The sequence below is a fragment of the Pleuronectes platessa genome, chromosome 21, assembly GCF_947347685.1.
Source record: "Pleuronectes platessa chromosome 21, fPlePla1.1, whole genome shotgun sequence".
Classification (NCBI taxonomy): Eukaryota; Metazoa; Chordata; class Actinopteri; order Pleuronectiformes; family Pleuronectidae; genus Pleuronectes; species Pleuronectes platessa.
Genome location: NC_070646.1, coordinates 7,741,074 through 7,764,890, shown reverse-complemented (window position 1 = coordinate 7,764,890; position 23,817 = coordinate 7,741,074). Strand labels below are relative to the sequence as shown.

The window sequence follows — 23,817 nt, the reverse complement described above, 5'->3', positions numbered from 1 at the left end:
ACAGTGTATTAAGTCTGTCGATAGGATCCCCAGCAGCGGTGAGGTCATACGTGCCCAGACACGTCTCCTGAAAAAAGAGGTCATCTCTATTATGTGAAAGGTAATCTTGCTGTGCAGCCGCGGTCACAAGGGGAAGAATCAATGTGCTGCCCTGCGGGAGGAACATATCAGTGTTTACTGATCACAGAGGCAAACTGCTGCTAATTTGTAACTTGTGAGGAAAAAGGGCGGATGACCTCGGGCCCTGGCCTGAGAGGTGTGGTTGACACCCGGCTTCCTCTGAAGGCATGTGGGTGTGTGTGTGTGGGTGTGTGTGTGTGTGAGTGTGTTTGCCGATGACGAGCCCAGCCCCGAGTGGAGGTGTTGAAAAGTGTGGCCTAGGTCCTCCAGAGCGGCTGCACTTAAATGAACCGGAGGAGGGAAAAAACCAACAGAGAGGGAAAGCCAAGTGAATTCACCCGAGAGTCGTAAAAATACGTGTGTCATGGCTTCGCTAAAGGCCGATGGGCAGCAACGCAAAGTGTGAGCTGTTAGAAAAACCGGTTGCCAGGTGCTCGCGTTTTCCCCGTGTGTATTAAAATGCATTTCCAAATCTGAAATAGGAGCAGTGCTGCCGCCGCTCGTTTCATAATACTTCATAGCATTTCATTACCTTTAATTGCCCAATAACATTCAAGCTTGTGTCAGCTAATGGTGAAGTGAACCAGAAAGACCTCGATGAATCACTTGGCAATGGGCTTTTGTTCTTGATGAATCTATTTGGTACACTGAAACCTCGGGGGCAGCGTCGGAGAATCGTTTGTTTTTACGCCCCACTTCCAGAGGCCTCCACGATCCAGCTGGCACACACACAAGTCCCAAAACCAATTCTTTTTTTTTTCTCTTTCTTCTTTTACCCACGTCATTTTATCAGACACTGGAGTGAGTGCGGGTCCCGGTGTCTAATGAGCGGGAATTAACGACGTGACTGCAGCGGGACGTCCCCCGACAGAGCGCTCGGTAGATGTGCGATTCTCTGCTCTGATGATGGAGCGCTTGTTTCAGTTTGTTTACAGAGGGAGAAACACGAGCCCGAGCACCGGCGTCATCCATCACACTCGGAAGAGTTCTGCATTTATCATCTCTCAGATCAGCTCACTTCCCATTTTCAGCGACTTGTTTTTCTTTTCAAAAGCAAATCTGCTCCGATGTGAGTCCAGTTTAAACCAGAGCCCGGGATAAGTTTCACCCAGAGCTTCAAGAGTTTGAGTCTTAAAGAAATAAAAACATAGTTATGCAACAATGGCCGAGAAAAACCGGCAAACTCAGGAAAGATGAATGATTTCAGCTGGTAGACTGGTAGTAAAATAACTTTATTAAAAATTACCAAATCAAACGTAACTGACAACTCCCCCGCTCCTCAGCTATAATGTGCAACTCTTTACAGAGCCCGAAATACTGCTTTAATTTGTTGACTCCATGTACAGTGACTCTGTAACATCAGCGTCTGAACACAAAGTGAAACTTTCCCCTCTAACCGTCAGTCAGCAGCTGGTTACAGCCGATCCATGTCAAGCTGTGGTATCTTATCTGTGCCAGCGCTACACTGACAAATGCACGGCACAGACCTGGGTTACACTTCTGCAAACTTTAATCTAGAAACACGACGTGTAGCAGCAGCTGGGCGGGTGTTTTCCATATTTCACATTACAGTTGGTTACAGTGTTTGGACAGTAGTATCAAGTTAGAGCTACATGAATATGCTACAGTGCACGAGCCTGTATCCCGGAGGCCTCACAGTGAGTGCAGAGCCTCTGGTATCTGTTGCCTCGCGCTCAGCCTCCCCTCTGACTGAGGATCATGTCCACAGCCTGGCTCAGGTTGTCCACGGTGCCGTCGGCCGTCACCGTCAGGTGCTTCTCATCGCTGGGCCTGAGGGGGGGAGAAGCAAAAAGACCGAACTTAAAGACACGCAACGCTGGGAGACACAGGAACAAACAAGTCCCCACACAAGGGTCGTAAACGAGAGGGGCCAGCAGTCAGATGCTATCGGCCACATTAACAACACCGACTGTATAAACTGGGAAAGAGCAGCACGTGATGGTCTAAGAAGATTCAGGAAAGGCAGAGTTTACACAGAGGCAAACACAATTACTCCACGGCTTCAGCTTAAGGGGGGAAGCTCTGGTGATAAATGGGGTCTGTGTACTCTCAGCATTATCATAAGAGCTCACTTATGATCAACAGCAAGTTGAACTTCTCCGTGTGGGTTCTTTGCTGTGCTGCTTATCTCCGCACTTCAAGGTGTCGGTGGAGCTGAGCTGCCGAAAGCCCCTCCAGGGTGGTGCTTGTTCTCTCTGTCTCCGTCACCGGCGATCACACCGCGTCCCCGACTTTCTGTTGTGGGCAAATGAATAGATTTGACTGCCAACTAATTCCCCAAAATACCAGATTCTAAAAATAGAAGCAAGATAATAATTTGGTCCCTTAGGACCCGATTGTGAGATGAGTAACATATTATCCTTTCTTTTTAGCCATGCTAGCAGCGAGGCTCTATGGAAATGAATGAAAAAAATATTCAAATGTATCGAGAAAGTGGAAAAATAACTATTTTCACTGATTCATCTGACAAAGGTTAGCAAGCAGATATGGCCTTTTTAAAAGATAATGTGTCCTCATATTAGGTTTGTTCATTAGAATGGGTTATGAGACGGCTTGATCTTTACAGATATGTATCTACACATATTTAAAAACACATAAACAAAGCTGAGGAGGTGTGGGGCCGTGCTGCCTCGCTCTTGCCATAGTTTGGCTCCGGGCCCAGTGATGGATACAGATATGGCTGTTTAATCAGCTAGTCGGGGAAATGTGATCCGTTTGACGTGGCACCAGGATCGGGTCAACGTGCAGGACCCTTTCCCCCCCCCCCCCCCATTACATTAAAGACGGAAACGCCCCCTTCATTCATGCGCAGGGCTGCTCGGGACTCCTGTCCTGCTCGTGTATGAAGCGGTGCCTATAGATCCGCCCTCCGCGGGCCGCCTCGACCGGGCTCTGTGTGCTGCCTCTGTTCCCCCAGTCACGGGTTGGGAGCTCCAGATGGGGAGGCTTTGTCTGGCCCGGGGTGTGCGGCACACACCGCCATTAATCCTGCCCTCTGAGAGCTCGCGGAGGACCATGCCAAATATTTGTGAGCGGTCCAAGTGTAGCGACAGAAAGAAGAGGCCTGTGGGGAGGGGGGGGGGGGGTGAGGAGAGGTGTTGAATACTGAGGCCGCACTGAATACAGGGAAGCAGTGCCATATGTTTACGCATGTCTGTCAGCCACCAGTGCTTGGGTTACGTGAGCTGCTCCACTAATGGTCGAGGTGTTATGTCTCCTGTGCTGGATTACTCCTGCACCCTTTTCTGCCCGAGGACTGATTGAGTTCACACACACATTAACACACACATGCACACACACACACAAACACACACACACACACACACACACACACACACGCCACTTAGTCACATGGTTCTTATGTTTCAAACAGCGCAGAGCACAGCCTCCCTCCAACCTGATGCTCCTTGAAATCTGCCCCAGCCTCCTGCCCTTTAGATATGCATGCATGCGTGTGTATTCATTTTGCTGCTTTCCTCGCATTGCAATGAATAATGTACGAGTTACCAGGTCAATGTGACCATGCAAAATTCAGCACAATGTGGCTCTCGTTACTGATGAGGTAATCTGCAGCTCGTGGTCTTGTCCTTCGGGTCAATGATATATCAACACACGTGGAGGAGTAGGTTTGTTCCCAGGGCCTAGCGGACTCCATACAGCCTTAGACATCACTGCAGCCGTGTTGAACAACTCTAAAACTTCCCCAGTAAGTTGGTAAATGCTCCCAAGGTTTGGGTTGACAGTGGGGAAACAACAACAGAAACAGATGTTTGTATTTGAAGATCAGGATTCCAAAGATGAAGAGTGGAACAGTGAGTTCCCAAATTTCAAAGTTAGGAAAGACATATTTGAAATGAGATTCACAAACAGGTACATTCACTAATCCTCCCTAAACAGCTTTGACATGACAGTGGATTTAACAGGTGTAGGAGCTGGTCAGGAGAACATGGATATCATGTATGTACTGCTCAGGCAATATAAGATTCTAGGATATCACATGGAGAGATACTCAACATGATATTTGGAGTAATAAAACATGGGGATACATTTTCAGACAGACACGGCTCCATGACTTGAAAGTGGACACGAAGGACTCATACAGGGAGTTCACTTGTGTGTGAATGTGAGCTCTGCAGAAAAGAAGGAAAAAAATATCGAAAAGAGAGGGAAAGGAGGTTGTTGGAAAGGAGGATACGAGGGCAGTGTCTCTGTTTGTTCTGCTCAGATATATTCAGTTCTTCGTCACGGTAGCTGACCGCAGGGTGAAAGGCAGGACAGCCATCTCATCAGTTAATGCTTAACACATTAGTAAATAAACATAGAAACACGTGCACGCAGAAGGAAGCGAAACTGTCGGGTACACCTGATTTCCTTTTACACCCCCCTCACCTCTGCAGGGTTCGCCTCTTTCCTCGACACAGGGAGGCAGCAGCAAATGAGGCAGAGATGACAAGTTCAGCCGGAGCCAACAACATGTGAAGCTCAGAACAAGGTTTTAAGGTTTGTATTCGGCGACAGAGCAGACGGGCCGAGCGGTTTTTTTGGGGGAAACCTGGCTGTTTCCCAGCAGCTGGATTTCAACACAGAGAAATATTTGCTTTTAGGAAACTATGAAGCTTTGAAATATCTCCGAAATCCTGTTGTTGACACTGTAGACAAGATACTGAGAATCAGAGTCAATTTTAAAGAAATTCTACGAACAGATTCTGCATAAGATTAGATAAGATTTGGGGGCTGGAAGTCTTCTGGGTTCTGTTTCTCATTTGACCAATCACGTTTTAGAAGACTATGGTTGACCGCAGGTGGGACATGTTCAACGAAATGCATCGGCTATAAGCTTTTTAATTTAGCATTCAGCATTCATATTCAGATTAGCCAAAATGTTGTCTTGACCTGAAACACCAACAAAAGGTTTCACTGCCGGTCTAAACCGGAAACCCCAAAATATTGACCATCGTCCCTAGAAGCTTATTTGTGGTCAGATGATTGCCGATGGATTCCAAGATTGATTTTAAAGGTTCCAGATGTAGAATTTAGTGCCATCTAGTGGTGAAGTTGCTTGTTGCAGCTGAACACCCCTAGCCTCACCTTCCCCAACCAAACATGAAAGAGAACCTGTGGCAGCCTTCAGTTGTCATAAAAACTCAAAAGTAGTTTGGTTGTCCAGTCTGGACTACTGTAGAAAAAACATGGCAGCCTCCATAGAGAGGACCTGCTCCCGATGAAGATATAAAGTAATTAAGTATAAAGGCTCCATTCTAGTTTAAAGAAAACAACAATTCGTACAATTTAGATGAAACACACATAAATTATTGTTGATTCAATTTCTGCCAATAGATATTTTTCACAAAAACTGTCACACTAAAAGCAGTCACAGCTCTAAAGAGGACAAATCATCTGTGCCTAACTTGCAGGTGCTCTGGTATAAAGCAGAAGTAAGTTATATGTAAATGAAAAATATGCTGAAAGTCTCTATGGTAAATGCAGAGCAGACAAACTGCATCAAAAACAGAACAGGGATGAGGTGTGGAAGGGAACCAGGGAGGATAGGGACACTGATAAAATGCAAGCAGGCATAAATCTCACCTCCTAAACCTTCCTTTGTAAAAAAAACCCAAACAAATAAGCCTCTTTGTAATGAGTGCAGCCGCCTGGTTTAACAGAGGGTAGTGACATTTATGAGAGCTGCAACAACGCTGCGAGGAAGCGTCCCCCTGCCAGGGAGAGACGGAAAGACGCTCATTGTGTCGAAGTGAGTTTTTCATACCAGCGCTGTGGTGGAGCCAAAACACTGCCTCGTCTCAAACTGAAGCAGACGATGCAGCCATGCACCCCCCCCCCCCCCCCCCCGAAGGAGAACACGGCCCCGACTGTCACTGAGGCCTTTATGTTCCGCCGAGCCTTGTGGGCGACATGAGATACCAACACAAGACAAAGCTTCCTCCCCACATCGGTGGAGGTGCGTTCACTGCGTGTGCTCGGTGGTGGAGTCTTTTGGCTTCGAGGGCGAAAGGGTGAACGCAGCTCGACTGACGCTAAAGGTCATGGGAGGAGGGGGGGGATTGATGGTGGACAGGAAGAAGGAGAGATGTTCCAGCCTGGTTTTATCATCATCATCCTCATCATCATTATCGTCCACTTCAACTTCACTTTTACTCCCTTTTTGTGTTTGAATCCACCTGAGAGACGCACAACACGCTTGATGCAACACAGCTGCAGCCTCTGGTGAAAAAAAGAAAAAAACGAACTGGGGGAAACCACCATGTTACATGTGTGTGTGTGTGTGTGTGTGTGTTATGGCAACAGCAGCGGCAGATGCTACGCTGCAGCCTTCACATCCTTTTTCTGTGGCCGTTATCGCTTTGCTGTACAAAAGGCTGATGAGTCATGCTCAGCAAACAGCTGCCGCACGGTTTTTCACACTTTACACGGACGACTCGGTGCCCGACTCAAAGGGGATTCCCTGAACGCAGCGTGAAGGGGTCACTTGATGCGTTTCCACCCTGTTGCTCTCCCGTCTGTGAGGATGTCTGCGTATGTGTGAGAGACAGAACGAGAGAATCCTGAACCGTCAAAACCACACTGGAAACTTTCTGTCTTCCCCGACCACATGCACACGCGAGGCCGAGAGAACAGGACGTACACGACACACGTTCACATTCTGTCCCTCAGACTTTAAAAGTACAGCACCGGTGTGTTTGCAGCTAAACAGCACAGCTCACACTGTCAACTGCCTGTGGTGTTGTACAAGATTAGTGTCATGCATCATTGGCTTCTGTTCATTTCCATATTACCAGACTCTGGAAACACCCTCCAGGGCCAGTGGCTCCCATTTCTTCTTCTCAGCCTTGAAGAAAAAAACAATAATCTCAAGTGGCCCATCATCATGTTCCAAACATGTTCTGAGTACACTGGATGTTATTTCACGCTACTGACTGTGGATATTGTTACAGTATTTGTCTCACAATGGGACTGTCTGGGCTGCTTTGTTCATTGTGTCCACACAAACTGTTTGGCGTTAAAGACGTGGAAGTTTCTACGGTTCATCCGTTACTTTCAGCTAATTACTTCAAGTCTATTCATAGCTTTAAGCTTCACAACTGTTAATTCATTAGTTTGAGCTCTTTAGTACTTTAAGCCAAACATTTCAACCATTAACTATTTACCTTTATAGACAATTTATAACTTTTGGCTCCCTACTTATGTAATTCAGCAGTCTATTTCAACTATTAAGTCATTATCTATGGCTGACTTTCTATTGCCTTTCTATTTCCACCTATTATTTGATTACCTAAACTGTTAAATCTACTACAGGGGTGTGATGATGACAATTTGACAATACAGATTTTGATGAGGAAGAACACATGGGATATAAAACGATATTATCTCTGCTTCTGCTGCAATGTTAATTGAATTTTAAGCTTAACATAGTAACTTAGTAACTAATACTTGGTGAACTTTCAGCAGAGTTCTCCTTTCTCGTGCTAAGCTAAGATTCAACATCCTCCCTTAGTCATAAATTAAAAGTTAATATTTCACTATTAAAAAGTCCTCACAGAGCTTTGACTTAGAAGAATGGCTCCTATTTCTCTGACCACATCCTTATAAAAGTTGTTGTGCTCAATATGTGGAGCTCCATGTGGCCTAGATCTAAACAGACTCTTTTCCTCTGCATGTTATTAATAGCTGTGCCGCCGGTGGCTTGCTGAGCATTCACTTACGAGTGTATATCTCTACATCTCTATACATTAGTGAGCGTTTTTCGCCTCACCTGCTTCTCACATGTGCAGCTCCACTCAAACAGTTTGGTAGAAAAATGGCTCCAGGAGAAACCAGGCAATGCCCCAAGTCACCCCAGCCAAGCAGCCTGTCTATTGGTAATTGCAAGACGGATTGGATCCCCATTGAAGCGGTCAAGGGCCTGTGTTCATGTATTTAAGAGGCAGTGCTATGTTTCAGCCGGCCATCTGTGGGCTTAAGCTCTCACGATTCTCTCCCACTCTCGCTCCTTTCCTTTCTTTCTTTCTTTCTCCCTTCGCTCTCTCATGGGTGGAGGAGAAGCGTTGAGGGGCTCAGTGGTCGAGGCCCGACCGGCTCCTTTGTCTCGCTGTGGGAGTATAGACTCGCTGTGAAAAAAGCTCCGGTTAATTATTAATATCTCATTGACTTATAAACGCACGGCGGGCTTTAGAGGAGCCCGCGGGCAGGGGAAGCTGTCACCCCGGGGTGGTGAGGGATGGCGGGCCGGGGCTCGGGCACCCAGTGGAGTCTCATCAAACTCTTTAACCTCTTTGTGCAGCTCGGGCCTTATCCCTGTAGGATCTGCACTCAGTCTGTGTGGCGCTATTATCTCACCTCTATCTGATCCAAACAGAGGGTTCACAACACAGCTTGAATGAGAGGGAAGTGGGGGTGAATCTCACTTTATCGTTTTCCCATCAATTTTAGCTTTACAGGGTTTTGCACACGAGTAGGTCACTGATCATTGTGACCTATAAATCACCCTGTATCTGTTGATATGGAAAGGGCACAGGTTAATGGCGTCCTTCACTGAAAACCTTAGCTTCGAGTAGCAAATACTCGGTGACTGAATGCAGAGGGATTAAAGGGAGATTTAATTAGCTCCATAATAAATGAACCACTTTGGATCACAGCAGTTATAATAAATGGCAATAGTGTGGGTGGAGTCTCAAATTCCCAGTTGAATTCAAAGTAAACACTCAATAGGTTTATCTTCAAATGTAATTATGTTTGCTTAAGTACTTTTGCCGTGAATATTAACTGTAAACTGTTTGAGTGACAAAAACATGGTATTAGTACATAGCTGCATATAGGTAACAAATAGCTGAGGTAATAAATTCCACTGAAAATGTGTTAACTTGTTATGAAAATACCCAGGAAATTTCAAATATCCTTGTTCCAAGTAAATGCAAATATGTCGGTCAGACAGTTTGAAAGACTTTTGACACACAGCACAGTTTGCCTCATCAGCACTTCCATGCATTGGCTTTAACCACAAAGGGGACACGTCATACTCAGGCCGCTTCTCATTAAACTTGAATTTCCCTTTGTTCATAAAGTAGTTTAACACGTAAACATAACCAGAAACAAAGCAATGATGCAGTCGCTGATCCTGCGGTTGCAGTTTGAGATGTTTTCTAGATTTGTTTGCCTTGAGTCGTGGTCACCATCGGACGCCACCTAAACTGTTATAAATCCAGGTTGGTCACAGCTGCTGTCCCGTGGGATCGAGAGCAACCGAGCGAGCCTCAAAACACGCATTACTGTGGAATATTCTATTAATAGCTCAGAAGTATGAATGTAAACTTTAGGAAAAAAGACCAAGGAGTAAAAAAAAAAAAAGAGGCAAAGCAGTTTTGGGTCTCACGCCAACAACAGAGTCCCGGCTGGACGAGGGACTGCTTCCAAGGATTGATTGTGTTTACATTTCCTGCAAAGCTGCCGACTCCAATCCAGGGGAAAAGGATGAAAACATAGATTAGATACAAAGTTAATTAGATTGACTGTTGTTGTTATTGTGGTAAAATGCTGCCCTTGACAACGTGTCAGGGAAATTTCCTTTTTAAAACTCATATGTGATTAAACTTTTTAGTCATTTGTGAAAACGTTAATTGCTGCAAACCAAAGGCAGAACAATAGAGGTTAAACAACCCACTGGCCCCTGGACGCGGCTGCATGAGGTGGGAGTGTGCAGCCCGGAAAGATATCCAACCAACAAAACGCTCATGTGTTATCTGTTAAAGACGGGGAAATCCATCAGTGGAAATGGAAACCTTACGTAACATGTATTTTCCTATTGTACCATTTAAATATCATGGGAAAGCCCTAGGGCTCACGAAGGAGATGCTGATCCAACACAGAATCTGGCTCCAAATGCACAAGATGGCAGCGTTCTTATCAGGGGTGTTTTAGCCTCATTTCTAGAGGAGTGGGAGGAAGTGGAGACATGTCGTCCATCTTTATATTCCCTCTATGTCCAGGTACAGATTTATTATCATGTATAGGCCTTTTGTGTCCCTCAATTTGTCATTATACACACTTTGTTTGATTGCTGATTCACATTTTTGTTAAACCAAGTCAGAACATGGATCTCCTATAGAAACTAAAGATGATATATAATATCTATTTCTTCTCTTTTGCTTCAAACCCACAGTGTCACCTTGGGGGACAGTAACAAACTAAACACAGTTTACTCAATCTGCCTCTTTGCCTCAGAACAAACAAAACCCAACAGGTCACTCTGCTCTGGATTTCAGCGCCTCTGAGGAACCAGTGGGATTTGAGCACAACAGTTGGTCCCTGTGGATCCTGCCTCAGTTCAAAGGTCAACTTGTGCACACAGTATGATTCACTGGATCGGTGTAAATGGTGTCTGTGAAGGCACGGAAGGCAAACGGACCTCAAGGACACGTTGAGTAATTCTGCAGCTGTCGAGCTGACAAGCTTTTAAGTTCACAGCCCAAGAGCCTCAGCAGAGAAATGAGATAACTTCATTTCCTTCCCACACTGACAAACACTGATGTGAGAACAGTGGTTAGCAGGACAGGACAGGACAGGACAGGGTGTGGGACTGTGCTGTTCTCCTAGACACTATAAAATGCTCACACTCTTATAACACTTGACAAAAGGTCAAGACAGAGCAGCCAGGCAGAGGAAATGCAACTCAAGCATTAACCTGCTTTGGCACGTCGCATCCAGCTCTATAAAATCCAAAAATGGAAACTAAAAGCATACTCCGGCGTGAGAGAGATTTCATAACCGTCTGGGCGACACACATACTAACAATGCCTCGTAACACAGTATGTCACATGCGTTCCAGACGATCACTCCCTGTCTGACGGGGGCACACCTGAAACCCTGTACATTATCCCAGCCGCTCAGGCTATAGGACACCAGCGAGCGACTGAAAGATAAACGAGGCTGAAATACAGTATGTACCTGAGAGCTGTCCCAGGGCAGCGCCGGGCTCATAAAGGAGATAAAAGGTGCCACCACCACAGAGGTGCACAGAATACACGTCAGGGTCCGGTGTCACAGATCTGTGCGGCTGTAAATCCAACACACTTCAGTCTAATGTCTGTGTGGTTCACGAGAACTGAGATCTGATAGGTCGGTGAGGTCCACGCAGGAGGGCATCACCTTACTGCAGACACACACAATGATGCAGTGAAACGTTCGAACTGAGGCCTTTCATTCTGTCTGTCGTTCAGCCTGTATATTTATTCACTGTGGAGAACTGTTGCACTTGCTTTTGCACCAAGAAAACAGACGAATGACATGCTGCAAACAAGATAAGAAAAAAAAGCAGAAACTAGAATAAATTAAAGTAATAACTAGTAATAAATTATGAATTTTAGCAGCATGTGTTAAATGATTTAAAGGCAGAATATCTGTAAGAGAATCGTTTTGGAAATCAGATCTTTTCCAAGAGTCGTTCTATGGTGGTCCATCACAGCAGGGCCTTGTCTACACCTCTACCTCTGCTGATTTGCCTGTTCTCACTGTTTACGTAAAGGGGTAGTGCTTATAGGGGTAGGGCGGCTGTGGCTGAGGGGTAGAGTGGTCGTCCTCCAACCTGAAGGTCGGCAGTTCGATCCCCAGTCTGACCCATCTGCATGCCGAAGTGTCCTTGGGCAAGATGCTGAACCCTGAATGGCCCCCCCATAGAATATCAAAGTGCTGCAAATAGATGCACTGTATGAATGTGTGTGTGAATGGGTGCATGTAAAACTGTACTGTAAAGCGCTTTGAGTGGTCATCAAGACTAGAAAAGCGCTTTATAAATACAAAACCATTTACCAAAAACCATTTATTTTAAATTAAACTCAAATGAAAGTCACAGAAACGTCCCTTCCAACAATCGTCGATGGCTTATTTCATTGATACCGCAGCCACCTCCCAGGTCGTTAGCATCGTAGGGCTGGGGCGATGACGTGAGGCGCCACAGTAATGGTGGACCTGGCGACACAGAACCGAGCAACTAGGCAGGCAGTGCAAGTTTATGACAGTGATAAAAATGAACAGCTCTGAAGTGCGACTCGTTTCCTTTTGTTTGCACGAAAGAACTTTTGAAAACCATCACTTAGTCCAGGTGTAAACCCATCATGGATCAGGCAACAGAGCAACAGGCATTCAACAGAACACTTCAAGGCTTTTTAAAAATCCTTTTCATTTTTGATTGCTCATGATCTGTAGGACCTCATGCTTTGCTAATGAGCAAGTCCTTCACTCTATTCACAACTTCATAGCAGGCACCAGAGGAAATCTGCCCTGGATATATCCCTCCACTCATCACAGGTGACCTTTCCAGTCTGGTCTTCTGGGAAGAAGGGAGGGACGGGCTCGGCACACTCGCTGGACACTGGTGACCAGTTCCTCTGGACCGCACCTGCCCTGGATCCGATGGGGACGTTTATTTTACGGTGTATTGTTGCCAGGAGATTGAGAAGGAGGAAGTCGGTCGTAACGTTTTTTAAGAGCTCCGGGTGCATTCCTCTGTCAGAAAGGAACTGTAGCTTCCAACACCCCTTGTCTGGTGTCTGAGAAAGAGACTCACCAGGTCACATTACAGGATTTAACTGTGGGAGGAAACCCACGTTGCTTTTCATACTCGTTCTGCGTTTCGCCTCAGACGACTCTGATTATAGGAGTATAGCAGTTGCACTGATAGCTTTGAATATTTGCATACCAGCCATCTGGTGAGAACTGTGTGTTCTAACTGATGTTATTCAATACACAAAACGACATGTGTCCACTAGAATAACAGCTTTACTGATAAGTGGTGTGTGTGTGTGTGTGTGTGTGTGTGTGTGTTAACAACTTTACTTTGTAGTGCAAGTTAGACAATTTCCAACAGTCACTGATTAGAGAAAAATACTTAAAAAATGTATGTATGTATAATGTATGGTTGTCGTGATGGTATGAGGCTCTATGTAATTGTCTTGCACATATTCTTAGATTCTTATTATTCAGGGAGGGAAAATCCATTTATCCATCCATCACCTCTACTGATAATACTCTGAGGGTAGCAGGGGGGTTAGCTGGAGGCCTGGAGCCAATGTCAGCTGACATGTGGCGAGAAGCGGGTGTACACCTTCACATTTAGGGTAAATTTAAGGTCTCCAATTAACAAAACCCCCAATCTACAAGTATTGGGATTGTTGGGAAAAGCCGGAGTACCTGAAGAAAACCCACTAAGACAAAAGGGAGAACATTCAAACTCCACACAGAAAAGCACCGGCATATCCGGAATTCAAACCAGGAACCCTGTGCTTACCAGTGCGCCAAAATATTATTGTTAGTATTCTGATTTGCTAAACTCACATTCACATCACATTGTTTGGGGGCATAATTACGCACAATGTGGGGGAAAAGCTCCACACAGAAGGCCAAGCCGGGATTCCAACCGGGAACCTTCTTGCTGTGAGGTGACAGTGCTATGAATAAAGTGGCCTATAGGGAAAAATGCTCATGTCAGTCTCCAATAAGTTTAATATGAAGTCAAAGATATAGTCAAGTACTGCTTTCTATGAAAACGCTAGGGAAAAATCCAGTTTGGCAAAACAACACAAGAGTCAATAAAGCCGCGGGGAAGAGGCTGAGACCTAATAGTTACATCTGTGGAAAATCCATTTCTGCCACAAACGCGGTCGATTGATCAAATTAAAAAAAACGTCAACTGGTCGTCTGCCTCTGATTTCACTTGTTTACAAACCGCGATAAATATGTAACGTGATATAAAACAGCTACTTGAACCTCAGCTAACGTTTATCCAGTGTGACTGCAAGGCAAGCTCGAGGTATTTTGGGAACGTGAGAAAGTTGACGGGTGTAACATCACGATGAAAAGGTTTCTCCGTCTTTCTTTGTTTTTGCTCATCAGGCACGAAATGCTATGAAAAAGTGTTTTACCTTTGGCGAGTTCCTTCTGAAACTGTTTTTCTATTTATAGTGCGAGCTTGCACTGCAAATGTGCCCCCCCCCCCCCTCCCCATAGTGCAGAAACAATAACACTAAAGGGAAAACTCATCTGTACCACATCACATGGCCACTGAACCCCTGCAAAGCCGACTTCCTGTTGAGTCCCTGCATGTGTGACGGCTGCAAGACAGAAACCAGGGTGCGGGTTCTGAAAAGTGGCTCATCGTTATTTTTTTTTTATCATCAGGGGCTAATTCTCCCTGGAGAGGTTTGATCTGGCTCGGCCTGTTTGGAAAAAACAAACATTTCCCAACATCAGCAGCGGAGCGTCGGCCACAGGGAGAGGATCCCAGTGTAAACCATTCTGAAGATGCTCGCCGCTGTGTGAAAACGTTTGCTGAGCCAGATCCCGACGGGAATCCAGCGAGGGCTTCCTCTAACTCCCTGGCCCCCGTTCAAAATACATGCATCAATACTGCGTGAGCCTCCGACACGTCAATACTGTGTTTCATCACAGCAGAATCACAGACAGCAGTACTGAAGGTGTTGGTTAAATCAGAAGCCTGGAAGTCAGCTCCTTTGATTACCACCGATACGCAGAGAAACCGGGCGCATGCCAGGATTAAAAGCCTCAGAAAGAAATACTGTCGGCGAGGAGCAGCAATTAAACTGGATTACAAATAGTGCATGAAGGAACAGCGTGGTGTGAACCTGCTTTTGTGAAGGCTTCAAAGATACCCAGCTCCGGGCCGAAGCAGTTCCTTGACGATAAGAGAACAGAAACAAAGAACAGAGGAGCAGCCGAGGCCACAAACCGTGGGAGATGACTGTGTAAGAAACGTCACCGTGCAAGAGAGACAGAGAGACAGCTTATGCCAGTAACGTACACTGGTAATAATTTCACATATAGATGGAGAAGTGAAATAAAAAAGTATGTTTAAAGCTGCATTAATCAACATTTGTTTTATCAAAAATGGATCAAATAAATGCACGTAATGTGAAAGGGGTCATTCCGAGTCTTTCTTTGTTCGGAGTTTTGGCCAGAAATAATACAAGAGATCTGTAAATTAACTTGTACTTTTCCAGTCTTATCATCCACTCAAAGCATTAGACAGTACTAGTTGCATTCACCCAGTTATTCATACAGTACTTCTATACACACACACACACATTCATTCACTGTCGGATCAGCTCTCGGGAGCAATTTGGGGTTGGTGTCTTGCCCAAAGACTTGAGGTGCTGGGGATTGAACCGCAGACCTTCTGGCTAGTGGATGACCCTCTCCAGCTTGCCCGGGAGACCTGCGTTTTGTTAACTGCCACTAAAGTGCTCAAAACATAAAATACCACACAGTGCAATAGTGTCGGATTCTCCACTGAAAAACCAACTGCAGTCCAAGTTCTTTTCCTAAACACAGCGAAGCTTTATCCGAATGATCAACAACATAAATCCGGATATACTGCATCTGTTTCAAGACTGAGCAAACCAGACTGAGAACACGAGCGAGCATTTGGCGCTGACTCTCAAACATGCAGCGGTGGCTGATACCCTGGTCTGGACAGAGATCTGCCTTAAAGTATTGAGGCTTTAATATGCAGCTTTTGATGCTGTGACTGAATCTCGACACATAATAACCGAAGAGCTGAGAGGAGGTGGGAGCCGAGCGCGGCGTCTGCAGATTGTTCCCGTGCAGCTGATTTACATCAGCAGCCAGATCTCCAGTCTAATTTCCAACCACTTTCTGGTGGTAGGCCCCTCTTTGCAAACCTGTTCTACATTAAAGAGCAAAGGGTTCGCTGCTCCCCCGAGGGAAGCGTGTGCTAACTTAGGCTCGTTATTTCAGAACAAGGAAACCCTGACTGCGAGCAGAACACTCCCTTACTGAAATTACCTCTATATAACACCTATAGTCCTTACAGCCGTTATTTACAGGGCACTTTAAACTGCAGGCACCATCACAATGACATTATACACACATGAATGTGTCGTGCATCATATTGAAAGGTGCATTGAGCATGAAAATATTAAATCTGCCGACATGATTAAAACAACTTGCATCCATTTGCACAAATCTGACATCCTGCAGTATTGTAGAGTGAAGTCAGATAATGTTAAAGTGAAGGCAAAAGGTACATTTATCAACTTTTTACCTTTTGAAATGAGTTCAGAACAAGAACACTTGTGTCACACAGATGTAAATAACTTTAAATAATGTCAGGTCTGTCCTTTCTCAGGAACAGAATGTCAAGTGGAAAGCCTTTTTCTTTTTCTGTAGAAGAATTCGATGTGATTAGATTTGTCAGTGATTTGTATCTGTTCCCCTTCCGGCCTTGTCACCGGGGCCTGAGGTATTTGAGGCAGTCTTTTCTCCGGGCGTGATGGGAACTGGAGGCCTGCGCAGCATCTGGTTGACTTGGAAACAGCTGTGTTTTCATAGATCTGACTGAGGGTTTATAGCTGCTCCCAGAAAGCCTGAGTTCACCGGGCCTGCTCGGCTAAACAACGCTAAATCTCACGTCTCCCCCGTCACCCGCCGTCCCACGGAAACACAAGTCACGGTCTATCTTCTCCTTCTCAGAGAGTGCGTACAGTCTGCAGAAGGATCTGGATTATCAAGAGGTGTCTATGTTCAGTGAGTTATTGACAAATTAATTCTAATTTTAATACACACTTTGTTTGACTTCCTATGATACAACTGTAAAAACCCTCTGCTGCAGCTCACACACAAACATGATTCGACAAAAGTTGACACTGATTTCAGTCGGAGATATACCTGTGTAATTTTACTGTATTGTCATTAAAACAATATTATATAAAACCTCTAAGTATACCCCGCTGTAGAATGTGTATATGCACGTGTTTCTCCATATAAACATCATGACCCACACAGTCCATACATCTAGACCACCACAGCTCTAACACAGCACCTCACATAACACACTGAATTCAAATGTGTTCCTCGGCCCAGATCTCTCTCTCCTCCACATGTTCTCCTATAATCTGATTTGTCCTGTGTTTAGTTGAGTCTCTGTGACTCTGTTCAGGGTGTCACAACACTGGAGCTGAACTGAGCTGCTGGGAAACGATGGTGAAGTCACATAACCCAGATGAATTCAGCTCAGTCCACTTAGAATCTGCTTTTTTTTTTACTTCAGATACATGTTGCTGAAACACTGCCGGCTTTCTGAACCCACACGCACAGACACAGACACACACATGCAGGCAGGTACATGCCACATCACACAAAAGCACTGGAAGGCGGAGCAACAACACACCCACATACTCCGGTCATGCACATAAGAGTAACAGACAGGGGACAGGTTGTACAGTGAGTGACTGTGCTCTTAGTGCAGGATTAGTGCTGACTGATGCTCAAGCAGATTACTCAGCGTTCTCGGGTCACATGACCAAAACCTGCATGCCAATGCACAGCAGTGGAGCAGGTCAGCTCTTCACACTACTAAAGGGGGGTTGTAGCCAACAAGCTGGTGGCAACGTCAGGAAAGAGGAAAGAATTATCTTTCTTCTACAGGATGAAAATAAAACAGAGCATTTATTTTTATCCAAGAACTATTATAAGGATTCAATATTTTTTAATTTTGCATTTGAGAATTTATATTATGCCAATAAATGTGAGAGGGAAAATACTTGGTTGAGGTTTGGGCTCTTTTCTGTGCTATTGTAGTTAGTTGAGCTCACAATACGATAGCTAGTAAGATACAGTCAGTAAATATGATGCAAAGCACTGCATTAATCTATGTAAAATGACAAAGCAGAACCAGTAAAGCAGTTTGCAGTTTAATGGTCACGACCGCAATCAATTACAACATTACCACACTGCGTACCCTGAGGCTCTTTATGAATAATTTATTCTGCTGAATATAAGTGAGTATAATTTTTACAACTTAATGTGACAATTTCCTCGTTGGTATGATTTTATTTCTACTTTTAATTAAGCAAAGAATCCAAGCACTTTTTTTAAATCAAAAAGGTTAAATAAGTTTTGGGTTTCGCCCTCCTTTTCTACTAATATTCATAAGTGCACAAAAGTGAGGTAGTGTTAGTCTATGAAAGTACGAATTGACTTTGAACATACATTATAATACAAAGCACATGTGTGATGTAATGCAAAGCATCATACAAGTGTCCCCTCTTAATTCCGCCCGCTTTTCTACTTTCTTCACGCCCTAACTACTACATCTATATATCTTCTAGAATAATCAACCATATGTTTTTGTAATTACACCATAACAAGGGCGCCCACAGTAATCTCCAGATTCGGGACCATAAATCCTTCGGAGAGACTCAGTCCTTGTGGGCGACGAGCGTTCAACATGTGGAGAGAATAAAGCTATTTCTGGTGGATTCTCAATCAAATAAACAAATCTGAAGGAGTAAAGAATGGGGGGGGGGGGGGGGGGGGGGGGGCTCACAGGAAGCCTGGGAATTTCTAGAGCAAACTTTGAGGCAAAACACCAGTGCAAGGGTGCCCTCTACTGACCAAAAGATGAATTGATGAATTGCTTCTAACGTGGCCAGACTAACTTCACACCATACCCTATATATGTGAAGGTTTCAAATTCATCTTTTTCAATTTATTTCTTCATGCTTAACATTTAATAAAAACTGAACGGTTTAAACATTTAGACGTATGATTTCTGTTTTACTTTATGTAACTTAAGGCCTAAATGTTACTCCAGTAAATACCCTTGTCCAGGACCCTTCGGCAGGACACATGTACTTATGGGTGAATGATAGTTTGACACCAGCAGCGGCCACTAAGAAGTCAAGTTCGGGTTTTGTGTCAAGGACGATACAATTCACTGACCTGTATTTTCCAGTCCTGACTTGTATGCCTTTCATTCCACAGTTCTGCGCCCCACCTACGTCGTTCACCAGATCGTCCCCGATCATCAGCACCTGAAGGAAGGGAGATCATTAGAATTACATTTAGTGGATCCTCTCAAGCAGATGGACTTATGTAATATAAAAATAAATATCTGCATATCTGTACACATTAGCCAGGGGGACACGTTTTTCATTTTCTATGAGACTTTGTTGTATTTTAGTTTGGTCCATTTAACATAAACTTCAGATCAAAGGTGAAAACTGTAGGGATCCATCCACTCTTTCCCTGGCAGCACTAGTTTAGCAACTTTATGTTTAAAAAAAACAAACATTTAATGACGTGACTGTCATTCCAAAGATTCCTCTCTTTGTTTTGCCAAAAGGGCCTGTTGTTATTTCTTCCTGTTGTTCCTGCCTCCTAACTACGGATCATCAGCACTCTTGTTAAACATGCTGAGCAATCCTCTCCAAGGACCTGGTGGTTAATGTGACACAAGCATGAATGAGGCTGTTAGTGATAAAAATATATGAAATGGTGAAGATTAATCAAATGTAGATGTGGATAAAAAAGAATCCTTTGAATCTAACTTGTAAATCCAGCTGTTTGTTCTGTGAAAGGAATCAGATTTCGCATTTGAAAAAAGATTTTTGTAAAAGGAATGAAAGGAATGATAACTGCTTGATTTTGATCATTATGTGACTGACTCAACAAAGACCGTCTGCTGGAGAGGGAAGCAGATGTATCCGTGTCTCAGTGAAAGAAAGGAAATCCAGAGAATGGAGCGAGTCTCAGGCTGAGATGAAAATACTCAACAAGACGCAAGAATCACAACAAAGCTGCTACGCACCTCATGCGGTTGAAGCCCCATGTCATTGAGAACACTCTGGAAGAACCTTGGGGATGGCTTTCCAATGACTTCAGCCTTTAGTTCACAGGCGTACTGGAGGGAGCAAGGAGTTAACAACACTTACTCTTTGTTCACATGCACATAAATGTTGTCATCTATTCTTATCAATTCACATCATGCAGCTACTGTACTGTACCTCCAAAGCCTTCATGTAAACCCCGACGTCTAATGACAAACCATTTGTCTCCTTGTAGTACCTCCTACGAACACAGTGAAACAGATATTTTCTCACGATATTATATTGTTGACAATGTGCTTATTATTATTTGGAATAGGAAATATTATAAACATGCGTTTACCCTTGGCCCAGAGAGAACAGCAGTGGCTTCTCCAGGCCTGTGAGGACCCTGAATGCATCGTTCAGGTTTTGGTAGGAGAATTTCTCGGCTGCGTCTCCGATGACCACACAGTTTGGGTCGGTCTTGTCCACACTGTCAAACTCGCTGAGAACTCCTGCAAAGGTATCAACACACACACACTTCATGTTTTGACACTTAACCAGGCAGAAGGAGGAGGACAAGTTTCATGAGGGATTTCATGAGGAATTGTGATGGCACATAAGATGTTCCTGCTTTAGCTAAAGTTGAGTCCAATCTAGTGTTTTGGTCTTTTAATGGGATGAGTGCACCAAAAACAAAAAAATCACCAAAAAATATATATTATTGCAAGTCTTATCCTTGAACACATGTTTCAAGGAATTTGTAATAGTCTATATTTAAATAGTCCTATTGCCGGCTCAAAGCTCTTTACTGTACAGTTTGTTCCATTCACACATAATTACAGTGAATGTAGGTGTGGCACTTTCTATGAGAACGGCCTCGGGTTCAGCCCGTGGCCCAAGGAAACTGCATCATGTACAATGGATATCGAACTACACCTTCTGTTTAGAGAGAATGATCCGCTAAACCCCCTGAGCCAACCACAAAAAGGGACCCTATATTAACATAAAGAAACAAGTCTTTGATTTGGTTTGCTGTGTCCAGTGTGCAGAAACTTCACCTAACTTAATTTAGGCTTAACATCATTGTACTTACAGGATCACATGCAGGAATATGACATGGAGATATTGTCTCAGCCTCTCTTATACGTTCTGACCATATACAGTCTATGGTTCTGACCAATAATAGAGCATCATTACCATCATGCACCAGCAGGTGAGGCCGGAGCCCCCTCTCGTTGAGGACAGCGACAGCAGCGGGGGCAGGAGAGAAGATCTGGGACACGGAAATGTCAAAGCCCGCTGTCTGCAGCATGGCCACGAACTTGTCCCTGGAGGACTGAGTCTCGTTGGTGCAGAAGCGCAGCTGCAGGTCCGAAGACATGAGCCTTTAAAGCGAAGGAAGAGGTGGTCAGATTGGGGGGGGGGGGGGGGGGGCGCCCAGCTGATCCTAACACAGCGATACTGAGAGACCCCCGTGTTGACTGCGTTCATACATCCATGCAGAAGCTTCCGGAGCAATGCAATTCCATAAGTTCCCAGCACAGTGGAAACCGTGCACACACACGGCTGCACTTCTGCTCCATGTTGGTTCTCTCACCTGTTCACAGCTTCAACGGAGCCCGGGATGGCAACGGTCCTCCCCGGCTCGCTGTCGTACAGGACCCCGCACATGTCCAGCACCACAGCCTTCAAGCCCCCGGCGCAGCCCGGCCACTTCGTTTCAGCCATGGCGGAGTGAGGGCATCAGTGCGCATGTGTCGGATGGATCCGAGGGAGGCAGTGCTCTGTCACACCCCCCCCTCAGCCCCATGAGGACAGTGACTCGCTGTGTTTACCTTTTTACCCTTGTTTTAATCACCACCACGTTTAACAATGTCTCTGTTTTCCTCATTTATATTATATTTTACATTTTATACTCGCATTCCTCTGCCTTCATCTGGCAGAGGCACTTTACACATGAGATTCCACCCACAGGTCATTTGATGTAGTCAATTACAAGGGATCTGGAAAGTGATGTGATGTGAATTTCAACAGTGTTTCCTTAAATCAGAGGTCTTCAACAGGGGGTCCGCGACTCCTAGGGGGTCCGCGGAGGTACTGCAGGGGGGTCGCGAAATCTTTTGTTGATTAGACAATTTTGTTAATTTTTTTTTTCTAATATTCAAGACAATTTCCCCCCCACAAATTTAGAGGTCTTTAAATAAACATTTACATGCATCCAACATATTGTGAGGCTGATATGACCCTCTGCCTCACAATTGTCCATAAAATAAAATCTTTATTATCCTTCAAGGGCAATTTGATGTAGAACCAGCAACCAGTGCACGACAAAAATAAACCAATATCTGGAATCTTCTCTCAAAAAACATTTCACCGCGGGGTTTGTAGTGTGAAAACGTCAGACCAAGTGAATCCACTGTATTTCAGCATGAACCAAAAAAAAAAGAAGAGAGTTTCATTGCAGCACAACATACTACTGGATTTTCCCTGTCATGCGATGAAGCTTACTCTATCTCTTCAGTTACTAATAAAGCTCTGTTCAGTTAGACACACAAAGGAAATATAAGAACTGGGGTTAATGAAAATGCAAGACAATTCAAAACCAACACAAATTAGTCCTCCCCACGTTACACTTCCCCCTTCTCCACCACCACGCAGCCTTGCTCCTCTTCCTCTTCCTCTTCTTCTTCCTCTTCCTCTTCTTCTTCCTCCTCCTCTTCCTCGAGCAGGCAGTTGCCCTCTGGCCAGGTGCTTCTATGTTCATAAATTGTACTGAACTGGGTCAAGCTCTAGATATTTGATGGAAGCATTTATACTCCTGGATAGCACCTGTCAGCTAACTGAACTTACTGTGTGATTGGTGATCGGATGTGTGAAACTCCGCCTTGATTAGTCAAGTCCTAGTTGCACCTGGAAATAAAGCCGATGATCCAAGAGATCCATATCACAGAATATACCATGATGTTTTTCATGGTATTATCGGCCTGAAAGATTTTGACAGTGGAGTGAACTATTGTGCAGGTGATGATGCACACAAGGAAATTGTGCCAACATGTTCTGCAACAATCAGTTTAGACCAGCAAGATATATTCAATTGGTAATGGGGCTAACTGAAGGCAATTGTACCTAACCATTTGCAATGGTGTGCTAAACCATTTGAAATGTGTGCAGGGCTGTAGGCAATTGTACTTGCCATGTGGGTTGCATGTGCAAGGATGTGCTAATACAATTGCAATTTGATTACAGGAATGAGATATTTGCACTAGACCAGTGGTCTTCAACATGGGGTCCGCGACCCCTAGGGGGTCCGCGGGGGTACTGCAGGGGTGTCGCAACATTTTTGGATGATAAGAATTTTTTTTATATATATATATATTTTTTTTTTTTTAATTTTCCCACAAAATTCATGTCTTCAGAACCAGAATTGTTTATATTGTCTTTAGATACACATTGACATGAATCCAACATATTGTAGCGAACGGATAAATTGAGGCAGAAGACGTTATCTTTCAGTCAGCAATGCACACATTCAGCTACACACAGGAGCTCTCTCAAGCTGGGCACCGGTTCACAGCACCTTTCATGCAAATACAACAGCACAGGCACTAGCCAATCAGATCGCGTTTATGCTCACGTCTAAAGAGCGCGAAGCTCAAAAATAAAAGATGGCGGACCAAACTCCGTAGATGGTCGTATTTGTACCTAAAAGTCAATTGTTTGACCTTTTTTTGCTTAGATTTTTTTTTTATTTACTGCGAAATAGACGCTGTACAATGTAAAATTAAACATTACTGTAACTGAAAAAATAAGTCTGAGAGGATTTGCGAGGTTTCTGAGCCACCTTTCTAATGCTAGCATGCTACTACCCACAAGGGTAGTATTGAATGCACAATAACAGGGTAGCTATGTTTATACATGTCACTAGGCCCAGAATAATATAACACTATTTTATGCAATTTATAAAGTAGGGGGTCCCTGCTCCATCTCGCCATCAGTTTGGGGGACCTTGGCCTGAAAAATGTTGAAGACCCCTGCACTA

The 23,817-nt window shown here is 44.5% G+C and overlaps 1 protein-coding gene across 2 annotated transcripts; it reads right to left on the bottom strand.

The window, feature by feature from the left end:
- Positions 1-1,333: 1,333 nt before the first annotated feature.
- Positions 1,334-21,512, bottom strand: lhpp (phospholysine phosphohistidine inorganic pyrophosphate phosphatase). Of its 2 annotated transcripts, XR_008333284.1 has the most exons (8): positions 21,376-21,512; positions 20,976-21,163; positions 20,137-20,290; positions 19,974-20,037; positions 19,778-19,870; positions 18,910-19,001; positions 2,214-2,376; positions 1,334-1,911 (listed from the first exon to the last, which is right to left on the bottom strand). XR_008333284.1 is itself a non-coding variant. In XM_053413766.1 (7 exons), the coding sequence occupies exons 1-7, from the start codon at positions 21,504-21,506 to the stop codon at positions 1,815-1,817; spliced, it is 819 nt and encodes a 272-aa protein (XP_053269741.1). In that variant the 5' UTR covers positions 21,507-21,512; the 3' UTR covers positions 1,334-1,814. The 2 variants fall into 2 exon arrangements, 1 of the variants encoding a protein (XP_053269741.1); XM_053413766.1 differs by lacking the exon at positions 2,214-2,376.
- Positions 21,513-23,817: the final 2,305 nt, after the last annotated feature.

What these genes read in the sequence shown, in the direction of transcription:
- lhpp (XM_053413766.1), bottom strand. Translation starts at nt 21,506, where the DNA reads ATGGCTGAAACGAAGTGGCCGGGCTGCGCCGGGGGCTTGAAGGCTGTG. An exon ending in TCCGTTGAAGCTGTGAACAG is followed by an intron (nt 21,164 to 21,375) that starts GTGAGAGAACCA and finishes TTCGCTTTAAAG; the next exon opens with GCTCATGTCTTCGGACCTGC. An exon ending in TTTACATGAAGGCTTTGGAG is followed by an intron (nt 19,871 to 19,973) that starts GTACAGTACAGT and finishes TGCTCCCTCCAG; the next exon opens with TACGCCTGTGAACTAAAGGC.